General features: G+C 42.9%; 1 protein-coding gene across 1 annotated transcript in view; it reads right to left on the reverse strand.

The window, feature by feature from the left end:
- LOC138965105 (leucine-rich repeats and immunoglobulin-like domains protein 2) overlaps positions 1-11,286 on the reverse strand; it is a gene marked incomplete at its 5' end in the record, with an annotated part of 44,096 nt that extends 32,810 nt beyond the window's left edge. The window contains 4 exon segments of the mRNA XM_070337235.1: positions 2,462-2,605; positions 3,153-3,290; positions 10,371-10,442; positions 11,215-11,286. Of these exon segments, the coding sequence (XP_070193336.1) occupies positions 2,462-2,605; positions 3,153-3,290; positions 10,371-10,442; positions 11,215-11,286 (426 nt within the window).
- Positions 11,287-12,749: the final 1,463 nt, after the last annotated feature.

Below are 12,749 nucleotides of genomic sequence, written 5' to 3' on the forward strand. Positions count from 1 at the left end.
AAAAATATGCAGCTCAAAGCGTTAAAGAAATACAAGAACATTTCTAACCAGATTAAAGAAACTTAAAACTTGTGAGATGTTCTTCCCTCCTCATAAATAACCCGTCCAACAAAACAAAGAACAGCAAAAAAGCAGCAAAGATCAAAATCAAATTGCAGTAGAATTGCCAACAAGACATGAAAAGATGAAAAGCCAATCTCAGTGGCGTGATGGACAGTTCTCCCAAGCCTCATCCTAACCCTTTTTGTTTGCTCCTCACATCAGCTCAAATCTCCAAATATTAATACTCCCCCCGTCAAAGACGCCGGAGAGAGGCAATCAATAAGCATTCAATGGCCGTTCCGACCCCTGGGTCCTCCATTTGTTTAAAGTTACCATTTCCGTGAAATCCAGATCGAGTTTCTCAAAGTCGCCGCCGCCGCAATTTCTTTTATGATATGACATGCCCCCTCCTCTCTGATCAATAGCTTTTTCGTGGAAAATGCATGAGATTCTCACGCATCCCCATCGCCAACCCATCACTCCCATCTCTCCAACCCATACCCTCCCCTCCTATTTGTTTGCGTCTCATTTCTTTGTCATTTGTTTTATTTCTCTGTCTCTCTCTCTCCTTCCTTTTCATGTAAAAGAGTTCTCTTCCATAGTACTAAAATTCTTGCCCTTTAGTACAGTAAAAAAAAAAACTTATCATCGAAACAAGAAGCAGACATAGGAGGCACAACAGCCTTAGGGTGTGTTTAACAAGTATTTCAATACACTTTGGAAATGCTGGGGATTCTGATACTACCGAATCAGCACAGCATGAGAAATTGTGTATCGACTTCCCCAAAAGATCGAAAAACAACTAACTCCTCTGCTTTTACGTCAAAGAGGACCCAGTCGGAGAACGTCGTTATGCCACAGCCACGCCATAAACGGGCAGAAGGGAGACATCAAAGCCTCAAACATCCACGCGCATGAATTTCATGGCCATGAAGAAAAGACTGCCGGATCAAAGTTGTTCTTTCAATCAAACCAATTTCGAGCAAGCTCCTCTGGCCAAATTCCCCCCAGCCCTTTGAGAGATGCGCGGACCGAACTTGGGGGAGAGATTGTGAGTCTCTGGGAGGAATTGTGAGGAATCGTAAGAAATCATGAAGGGAAATTTACATGCCTCGTCTGCTGGCTTCAATTGCCTGAACGTTTCTTCTATCAACATCTCTCCCCGCTGGATTATGAGCAGGCTTTTGAACGGCCATTGATCGTCCTTGGCGTTCTTTCTCTATCTCGTGTGCTGTTCTTTCCAGCTTTCTCTCATGAACTGATCGGAATCCCAATGCTTGCCTCTTAAATATTCATCAACTTCACAATCTTTTCGTCCTGTACACTTTCTGGAAGATCTACAAAGCAGACCAGAAACTGACTGAAAAGGATCTTTGTACCAGGCACAACATTTTCTCCTCAAAAGAGGTACATGTATGTATTTTGGATTCAAAGAAAGTCTCTTCCTTCAGGGAAAAAAGATACACTCATCATTCCTTTTACATTTTTTTCAATCACACACTAAGAGAATCAGATTCCATTAGCTCTTTTTCTGTTCAATAAAAAAAAAACTACAATAGTACCGGTACATATTTAACCCTTAATTTCAGACTGAGTAACTCAGGAAACAGAACTAGAACCTCACACACAGACAGTAAACGTGTTCCTACAATGACTCATAGTTCAAAGGACAACGAGATGTTTTTTCATCTTATAAACTTTAAGCAGATGTCAGTAATCTACAGTAATGTGGTTGGAAGAGCCATCATTCAAAGATCAGCAGGCTCTGTTATTTTTTCAAGACTGGATGTAGCTACTGAATGCTACCATTACGCCTGAAGATCTTTTCCACATGCAAAAAACAAGCACATGGGTGACACTGATGTCTTGGAACCGTTTCTGCTCCATCCAGGATTATGCAATTAAACTTTCAAGCTTCGCTTTCACCCAAAAGGTGAAGCTATCAAATAGGAGATCACAGAAACATTGCCAGAATGCCAAACCAACAACAGTTCCTTTATTCCAAATTCAAGAACTCTGGCTGGGACTGGATCATTTCAATCAGAAGGTAACAGTAAAGCTCAAAAGGTCATAATGGCTTATGAAGAGGGCAACAGCATTTAATACATTAAAAAGAACACACACACACACACACACACACACACACACACACACACACACACACACACACACACACACACACAATCTAAAATAATTTCAATGCTCTGCAACCACTCTCCAAACTCTTTCCCGTTTTCTTTTTCTGATTTTGATCTTGCTTATTTCCTGCCGTTTTTAGTTTTGTTGGTCTTGTGTTTTTCGGTCAGTTGTCTTACTGATAATGTGGAACAGAACATCGCCAGAGTGGGAAGTCCCTTTTCTTGTTACATGTACGTAGAAATAAGCATGACATGAAGCCACCATCGAAAAGTCAACTCACAGAAATTTAAGCTTGTCGAGCGTAGCAAAGATGTCCTTTTTGAGCTCAAACATCTGGTTTTTGTTCAGCTTCAGCTGTTCCAAGGCTGTCAGGTTGTCTAGGCAACCAGGCTCCAGACGCATGATCTTGTTGTTGTTCAAATATCTGCAGACACACAAGTTGCTAAAGTCATCATAGATATAATACACAACACATTAGTTTCCCATTTCCAGGCATTTCTGTCTCCTCCTTTTTAACGGATTCTGCAGAGTATCCATTCAACTGATTCTGCAGAGTATCTGTTCTCACATTATGCTGCTAGTGAATCTGCCATCTAGCTGCAAGGGCAGTCATTTTTCCACACCCAGAAAATATTTATGCAAACTCTTACTGGTCATAAAAAAAAAGTTAAAAAATCATGGTCTAGAACTGGGAAGTTTACAGCAGTTGCAGAATGAAGCTTTGTGTAAATGGTGAAGAACCACGCAGATTGTATGGGACTTTGAGAGAGAGAAAATAGCGTCTTACTTTACAAGAAATAACAAAGAAGGTAACTGATACATAGTTGGGATGGATCATAGAAACTGTTCCAAAAATGCATCCCTGGAGCGCACAGCTCACAGGAAGTCTCATTTCAGCGAGAGAAAAAAAAAAAATTAACGGAGAAAAACAAAAGCATGATATTGATGATCTGAACGAAATTTCCACCTACAGGCGAGTGAGGGAGGAGGGGGAGGGAAAGGCTCCGATGGGGAGGTCCATGATGTGGTTGTGGTTCAGGTGGAGGGTCCTCAGGTGTGGTAACGACTGTAAGGCCTCGGCTGACACCGTGTGAATCATGTTGTGAGCCCTGCAAACACCCACAAAAACCATGCATGTAGTTATACACATATCTTGCACAAGTGATCAGTATTGGAATACAAGTAGTACACATACAAAACAAGAAAAGACAGTGATACATACATGTACTGTGAAGCCCCTCTGATGACAGGAGATCTCGCTATAAAAGACACCTTCTGTTGTCCCCTTGTCTATTATTTGACTAAAATGAACTGTTATGAAAGGAGACCTGGTCCACAGGGACACGTTGCTGGTAACATGGGTGTCCTTTTGGTCGCAAGTACCACTGTGCCTTTGATAGGACACCTTTGGGTCCAACAAAAATCGTTCCTGCATGACAGCTATCCTTTCAAACAGGTATATTTTAGTAAAGGTTCTGGAGCAAAGACATTTTGTCTTTGAGTGAGAGGTGTCCTCTCATCAGAGGGGCTGCTCATTACAGGTAACACTGTATTTAAGCCAACTGCTTGTGGCATTGTCTTCTTACATACAACAAAACAGTGTTATACTTTAAAACCCATTCAAAACCCTGGCAGCTTTCAAACAAGCTCAAAACCAGAATACAGGTAAAAAAAAAAAAAAAGCAGCGTGTTACTTTTTGCAACAGACCAAACAAAAGGCTGTCAATGTCATAACTATGCCATAAATCATCAGCTATGAAAGCTGCAACAAATCCAGTGCCAAACCACTCCAGCACAAGTGTTTTAGACCCTATTTAACCAGTTGTTAAAACAGTCTCTCTTTTATTCATAGAGCGCTGTGTTTACTCGTTGCATTTAAAATGGCAATGAACAAAAATTTAACATAACTATTTACATTAACAACTGTCAAAATTACAGTTATATCATTATAGACCCCACACCCTTCATAATAAAATATCGTCCAAAAACTAACACTGAAAAACTTGGCATTTTTACAACAAACACTTGCCACGAGAAGAAAAACTGGAAACAAGAAGAAAAGACATCTTAACAATTCAAACACAAACAGACACACACACAAAGACACACAAATGATACACACACACAGAAAAAGAGAGTGGGGTTGCAGAAAAATCAAGATCTGGATGACTAGCACCCTGCAGCAACACTGAGTAATCTAAAGGGTGTTAATCTGGCTCCTTTGAAAGGCTGCAGAGACTAAACAACCAGCAAATACTGCAGAGATCAAAGCAGATAAAAAGTGGAGTTTCTTGCTCAGAAAAGAACAGGACCACAAAATCTCTTTCAATTAAAACCTTGCACAATTCAAAGGACATGACTGAACTCAGAGAGTTTAGAAATCCTGCGGAAATGGAAAGGTGTGGATTGAGTGAGAAAGAAGGTAGGGCCAGGTGAGGGTTTGGGGGTGCAGGGGTAAAAGAGAGAGAGAGAGAGAGAGAGAGAGAGAGAGAGAGAGAGAGAGAGAGAGAGAGAGACAGACAGACAGACACAGACAGACAGACAGACAGACACACACACACACACACACACACACTATATGCATGCATGTCTTTTTGTCTCTCTGTGTCTTATTACTTTTAGCTAACTTGGCATGTCAGTGTAGCTTTACTGTAAACAACTAAACTGATAGCAATGCAGAAATGAGCAAGAAAAAACCTAGGGCCAGCAATACAGTAACAAAGACATTCTTTCAAAACGAAACATACAACGCACACAAAATCTACTTCGAGCCTACACATACAGGTATACAGTGGTGTCGGGTGAGTGTCTAGGTCAAGAACTGTCGGCTATCTCTCAATCTATCGCTGTCACAGGGCCCCCAACAACCCCTTGTCTCGACACCTGATGATACCGTCTTGCGCCTAAAGTCAACACCCATTTATTGCCGCTGCTTGCACAACTGTTAAGGCGCTATCTGGTGAACAAACAACGCTGTCTGGCGCTGCGAGGGGGGGCGGGGAGGGGGGGGGGATTGAGAAAGAGGGACAAAGTAACAGGGAACTGTCCCCTCTCAACAAACATTAACAATATCGTCAGGTTTTTTTTCTTCTGCGAGGACTTAAAAAGCAAATTCTTACTTGATCTTTTCTGTTTCAGTAATTTTTCGGGAACTGTTTCCTGTTCCTGGCGTGAGAATCATCAACAGAAACTATATATCTACGCATAACCTGAATCTTCGCATCAGGACTTTTTCTTCCGCATGTTTCAAGACATACAAGTGTAACATACAGGCATTTTGAAGTACAGAGAAACATGCGTTGATCCTTATCAATATCACACAAGCGTCCACTCTTCTAGTGAGCAGCAATCACATTTTCTGTGAACCCGTAACAGACCCCAGGAACAACTTTCTCATATCAACAAAAGAACATCTGAGTCCTCTCAGATTTGCTGACACCTTTCGGAAGTTTACTTCAAAAGTAATTTCACAAAAGTGCAACGTCCGACCGCACCCTAATTGTAGCACCTTCAGGGGGACTAACCCTGCGCTTAATTGAACGAAACAACACCAACATGAGTATATTCTGCGCGGAGTGAGTGCATTAACTCTGGAAATTACAACGGTTTGAATCTCAGGCTTTTGCTTTTGTTTACGGGGCAAACCCAGGCACCGAATCTGCTAAACTTTGTTTCCTCCTAATACCCCCTCAGTTCCCCCGGGGGTTGCAGCAACAAATCTGTTCAACGTTGTTTTCTTGTACTTACCCCCCGGTTCCAATTCAACGTTTTGCTTTAGTTTACACACATGTACAGGCCAAAGCCAGGTACCAAATCTGCTCAACGTTGTTTCTCATCACTCCCACCGTCCCCCGGAGGGTAGTTGCAACGAATCTGTTCAACGTTTTTTTTCCTTATATATTACCTACTCTTGTCAGTTCCCCTCCGGGACAGTAGCCCACCACCCCCCCCCCCCCCCCCCCCCCCCTCCCCCCCCCCCACCTTTCCCGGGGGGGTGGTCGCTCCGTTTTCTCTACACCCCCACCCCCTCCCCCAATCCACCCGTACCCCTGGGGACGTTGAGGTCACAGGTGGTGTGTCTGGAATCTGTCTACTGTGTGCCTGTGCAAAAAGCCCCGGGCGTACAGAGTCTGTTAATGTTGTCTTTGGCATCGCCATTCCTCGCGGCCTGTTTCTCTTTCACCACCTTCTTGCGTCAACAGGTTCGTCGGCATAAATCTCCTCTGCGCAAACCTCCTCCTCGACGGAGAAGAAGCGGGAGAGAGAAAGAGAATTCAAGCGGTTCTGATAATCATGCATGTATCATGCGTAGGAACCGGGAGGGGTATCCCTGAGTCAAACCTTTGTTGACGTAAAATCTAAAATTTGATTTTTTTAATTTTTATTAATATAGTGGAGATTGCTGTTGTTTTTCTTTTTATAAGGATTTTAAGATGAACAAAGTGAAGTAGACTTCACTTGTTTTCTGAGACTGGCAATTTCTAGCAATGACTTCAATCAACTTAAACAGCAGAAAAATGTAACGAGTGTGACCATATTTTACCCTGCACATGTATATTTATGTGACAGTTAGAGTAAAACTAAAAGTACTAAAATCATCAGGAAAACTCCCAGGCAAGCACCTGCTTATCTAAATAATAGGTAGCTTCAATCAAAGGTCAGTGGATCTCCCAACACCCCCCTCCCCCCCCCCCCCCCCCCCCCCATCCTCCCTACCCTGGCCGGACCCCCCCTGCGTATCTTCCAACGCTTTTGCATACATCGCGATGTCTTCTTTTGCTGTGGGTAAAATAACTTTTAAACCGTCGCACAGCACGTAACAACAGCCGCTGATGTACAGCCCAGATTGCGGAGGGACGATTTGTTCCGACATTAGTCTCCATTGCGCGGCAATAAATTGTAACAGGGAGACAAGAAATGGAGCAAACAGAGCAAAATCTGTTCTCACACAAATAAAAAATAAAGCAAACAAGACGCAGTATGTTCTTACAAAAACAATAAATGAAGCAAACAGAACAAAATCTGCTCTTAAAAAATTAAAAGCAATGAATGAAGTAAACAGACCACTTTTTATTTTATTTTTTTACTCCGACTAGATTCTACCTTTGCAGTAACTTCCCATACGTTATTTGAGCCGACATTCAGACGATATCAAAAAGCAAAACAAAAGGCTTTTTGTGGGTTGGGGCAGGGCGAAGACTCAACATGAAACTAATACATTCAAGCTGGATTGGGGGTAAAAAAGATTAACATACTTGGGGCGAGAAGGGTCAAACGCTGTCGACACCTTACTTTACGATTCATTGTTTAGTCACAAGGATTGCAGACTAGTGCGGATGGCATGTGTGTGTTTATCGGGGATGACACTGCAATAAGCCCAGTTATTTCCACCTCTTCTGAGACAGATCAACGCCGTTGTCCGACCCCACAAAAGAGAGCTTCTTTCAGCCAGCTATACCTATAGACATGCTGTAATGTGAACGAAGTTCTGCAAGCATTTTTGGCGCACGTTATAGAGAAGTCCCGCTGTATAAGCTTATCAACTGAGTTAGAACACCTTAGAAAAGAATTGCTGTCTAAGCTTACAGACTGCGTGAAAGCTGCCTGAAAACTCGCTTTGACGGCGTAATTCTGACAGTGACCTTAACAAATCGTCCTGCCATCTATTCATGACACGTCTGATATTGGGCTATGGCATGTATGAAATTCCATCTCATTGATGTCTTCTAACGGCAAACGCTGACCGTTGCAGAGAATCTCATTAAAACCAAAATTAGGAAAAACAAAACCTGTGCAATCGCGTCAAGTGAACATTCCTCAGTCAGCAATACGGACGAAATAAGAGTTCTTTGCGCACTGAAAGAAAAGTCTCCCGCTATACGTGCGTTTCAAGTGACAGTGAATGCAACGTGCGTATCAACTGACAGTGAATGGTAACTTGCTTCGACTGCGTAACACAGACAGTGACCTTGACTAATTATGCTACTGTTTGGTCATGACACGTCTGACACCTCGACACGGTAAGATTTGAAAGTGTATCCGGGTTTGTTTATTTGTTTTTCCCCTTTCCAAACCCAGACCGTGGTACGGAATCAAATACAGACACTGTTCGAGTAAGCAAAACGGACATGCTACGCACTAGATCTGCAATCCATGTGTCGCCAAGTTCCGCAAAATTTAGTGGAACTGAGAGACCCGTTACACAATTTTACTGTCTGAAAATTGTTGAAAAACTTGCTTCGACTGCGTAACACCGACACTGACCTTGACAAATGATGAGTGTAAATGTGTAATTACGCTTTTTGTTTGGTCATGACACGCGTGACACGTGGTCACGCCACCATCTGAAATTTCAGATTTCCTGTCTCCAAACCCTGGACTGAGTACTAGAGAAGTAGGACAAATTCGCGAAGTAGACAAGGAGGGACCATGAACGTAATACGACACTTCTCGCCCAAAACATAACGGTACCCTGAAGTGAAGTGTGAGGTTATGAAATACAATACTTCGTCTTGAGTTCGCGTCCTGACTGGTTGCATTGTTCTATGATTCATGGATTGTCCTGATGAAAGTCTTGTTTGAACCATGGTGTAAGATCATGGAGAGGGAATCTTAGCAGAGGGAATCTTAGCAGACGGAATTCTCACACGGCATCATTAAATTTTGCAGGAAAATAGTTCGATCTTCTGGAGCCTGTGTCTAAACTGTTGACTATTTTATCAGACACGATCCAATGAAGCAACAACATAGTATAGCAAGTAAAAAAAAGGTTTCGGTAGGGCATGTCCTGAAGAGACACATCTTTATTCAAATTCTCTGACGGACACAACCGAAAAAAATGTAGATTGCCCTGTGAATGTTCAATTATTCAAACATCAAAGTGAGGCATGTCCTGCTGAAGCCCCACAACCACCCACCCCCTCGCCGCATCATACCCCCCCCCCCCCCCCCCCCCCCCCTTCCGCTTTTAGTGATTCCGCAGAGAAGTGTCGGGCAATAATATGGCCAAGGTGGCTTGAAGCTAACAGTCGGAGCAAGACTCCTACCCCAGAGAAGTTTAGGGATCACTCAGCTTGCTGCAAAGTGTCCAGCTACACAGTCAAAACGTGTCCTCAAGAAGAACCCAGTCAGGACTCGAACCCGGCGGCCTAGACCTCTCGGGCCCAACAGCGAAGTTGTGAGACCACACGGCCCCGATACGAATGTTATCTTCGCGCAGTGCGCAAGGCCACACGGCCCCGGGCGAATGCTGTCCTAGCGCGGCGGCGTCCAACCAAGAAGGAATCTTAGCAGACTGAAATCCCCCTTGGAGGCGCATAACCGGGGACTCGAACCAGACAAGGACCCTTGGGCCAACAGCGAAGTTATGAGGCCACATCGCCCCGAGACGTACGCTGTCCTCGCGAGGTGTCCAACAACACCCCCTCTCCCCACAACCCTCTGAAGGCACATAGCCGAATCTCTTGGCTGACTCCTCACACCTCGTGTTTGCCCGGCTTAGTCGGCCCCCCTCTCTAGACCCCGGCAAAGACAAATGCAGCTGATAATACACTGATAACATCCAGCAAAACCAACAGCGCTCAACCCCACCGCAAACACGCGCTTGTCCCTCCCCGACGTGAGGCGACCATGTTCAAACCCCTGAGCTTGGGGATCGTGGCAGGTGAGCGTGTGGGAATCCTGATTCGCTCCTTGTAATCGCGTGAGGGCCAAATTAGCTGATTTGTGCGCCAGCGTCGTTTTAATTAGTATGGGGCTCTTCCCTGGCTGATTAGGGTGGGATAAACGGATAGTCGTGTCACAGAGATGGTGACAGGTGACTGTACGAACACTGATTTGAGCACACATGAAATCGGAAAAACAAACAATACGAACATGAGAATAAAATAACCGCACATGAATAGGACACAGGGTTGTCAACTATGAACAAATACAAGCAAAAACACACACAACTAATAACGCACACACAACTAATAACGCACACACATGCACACATACACACATATATATATAGTAACAGTGACACACAGAAACACACACACAAACACATGCATTGATGCACATGCACATGTGCATATTTATACTCGCGCACACAAACGCAAACACATCCACACACACTCTTTAACATCTTCCCACAGACTTAAATCCAGTACATAACAAAACAAACATACAATGTATAAAATACTTACAATGAGAGATCTGTTATGTTGAGACCCCGCGGGAAGACCGGCATTTCTGTAAGTTTGTTGTGAGTGATTTTGCTGTTGGAAAAAAAAACGGAAATTATCAGCCATCATTCACACAATGAGTAAATCCCTGTCCATATAAATTCAAATAAGATTCAAACTCAATGTGATAGAAGTATACCACCCCTACCAAAAATATGACTCTGTAACACAAAGAAGGAAATAACATTTGAAAAGAAATGAGAAACAGTATTGAGATTTTGTTAATCAAATAAAATCATACAAGATACTTTTATTGAATCCTGATACTTTCACTAGTTAAACACTCTTCTATTCTAAACATAAGGCCTGCAACAACATTACACATAATTTTGCACCAACACAAAAAAATAGTTGTGAGAGAGTGAGTGAGTGAGTGAGTAAGAGAGAGAGAGAGAGAGAGAGAGAGAGAGAGAGAGAGAGAGAGAGAGAGAGAGAGGAAGAGAGAGAGGAAGAGAGATAGAGAGGAAGAGAGATAGAGAGGAAGAGGGAAGAGAGAGATAGAAAGAGAGAGAGAGAGAGAGAGAGAGGGAGAGAGAGAAAGAGAGAGTTAGAGAGAGAGAGGGAGAGAGGGAGAGATGGAGAGAGAGAGAAAGAGAGAGAGAGAAAGAGAGAGAGAGAGAGAAAGAGAGAGAGAGAGAGAAAGAGAGAGAGAAAGAGAGAGAGAAAGAGAGACAGAGAGAGAGAGAGACAGAGAGACAGAGAGAGAGAAAGAGAGAGAGAGAGACAGAGAGACAAAGAGAGAGAAAGAGAGAGAGAGACAGAGAGAGAGAAAGCAAGAAAGAGAGAGAGGGGGGGGGGAACTTACAGTGTTTGCAGACTGGTGAGGTCTGAGAAGATGGATCCGTTGATGTAAGTGATGTCATTATTGTTGAGGAATCTGAAACACAAGAAAAGAGGCCATAATTAGCAATAACAACAAAAAGTGGCATTAAACATCATGTAATTGTGAGACAGATAATAAAAATAACACACCATCTCAATTGTCCAATGAATTTTGTTTCCAATACATGATGAACGGTTTGTGTAACATTTACTTTAGTGTAGTACTGTACATCCATGTTGTTATCACTACCTATATCCATGGATTAGGAACTGTGCTCCGTTTGACTTCTATTTTCACTACACGGACAGAGAAAGAGGATAGGTAGTGGGGGCCGAATCAAAAATCGATCACGAGTTATCAGTCTCCCACCCCTGGTTCAATTTCAAAGGAAAGCAGACACAATCACTATCAGACAGACGAGTGGCGGTCAACTTCAGAAAGGACGGACATTTTGTTGGGGATTAATACGGTCAACACAGAAAACAATGGGTGCGTCTGTTGTCTGCTGCCTGTCGGTGTCACTTTTGTCGGGGGAGGGGGACGTCAGTGACAGCGAGTTGACCGTTGATGCAGACCACCTCATCCTCTTCTTAAGAAAGTCTGAGCTAAAGTAATACAGTAAACCCCAACCCCATCCGCGTAACCCCCCCCCCCCTCCCCCCCTTTTGAAAAGTCATTTCTTTGTATAGTCTCAATCTATTTTGAGATTTCCTCCTGGAAAGACGTGATTTGCTCATCTTTTTTTAAAGGGGTTATGGACTTATGCTGTCAAGAATTAAGTTTAAGATTTTTAAGTATTTAGTTGATTTGTGGCTTACAGAACGGTATTTTGCACATGTACACTCAGATCCCTGACTTGACACTATTTACAACTACCTTGATTAGGGCAAAATTAGTCCCATAAAAACCTGCAGAATATTGTTTCTCTGGTTTTACACTTCATAGAAGAAAAAACCCTCAGTATTTCAATGGTTCATGCTCAATCTCTCTCTATATATGACTTTCAGTTTCAAAGCATTCCATAGTCTATTGTAAATGTTTTATTATGCCAGTTTTCAATAAACAGTCCAAATGCAATATTTCCCCTCGACAGTGAGTAACGGACCGACGAAATTCCACCTGTAGTGTAAATAACAACTGCGTAACACAGTGACACAACAAGGGACCCCTTCCCCTCACCCCTTGCCAGAGGTGTGCGTGTTACGGTGTGTTTGTCACCAAAACGACACCAGGCAGAAAAGGAAAAACAAAAACAGTGTGTGGAATAAAAAAGAAAATGAGGTAACAAGTGTGTGTTAAACTTAAAGTCTCTACTTCGAATCTGAACAGGTGTGCGCAATTATCTTTATTTAATTTGACACCCCTTCACCCCTCACAATCACATTCTAAAATGTATTTTGGTTTAAATTTGAAAGGCACGGGTGAAAACAATGTTTCAAAGCAAAAATGTTGTACTACAACAATCTTGCTCCAAGAATATCTACCAGCTAACGGTGTTCTTCTCTAAAACAAATGAA

Source organism: Littorina saxatilis, linkage group LG4, assembly GCF_037325665.1.
Source record: "Littorina saxatilis isolate snail1 linkage group LG4, US_GU_Lsax_2.0, whole genome shotgun sequence".
NCBI classification, from domain to species: domain Eukaryota; kingdom Metazoa; phylum Mollusca; class Gastropoda; order Littorinimorpha; family Littorinidae; genus Littorina; species Littorina saxatilis.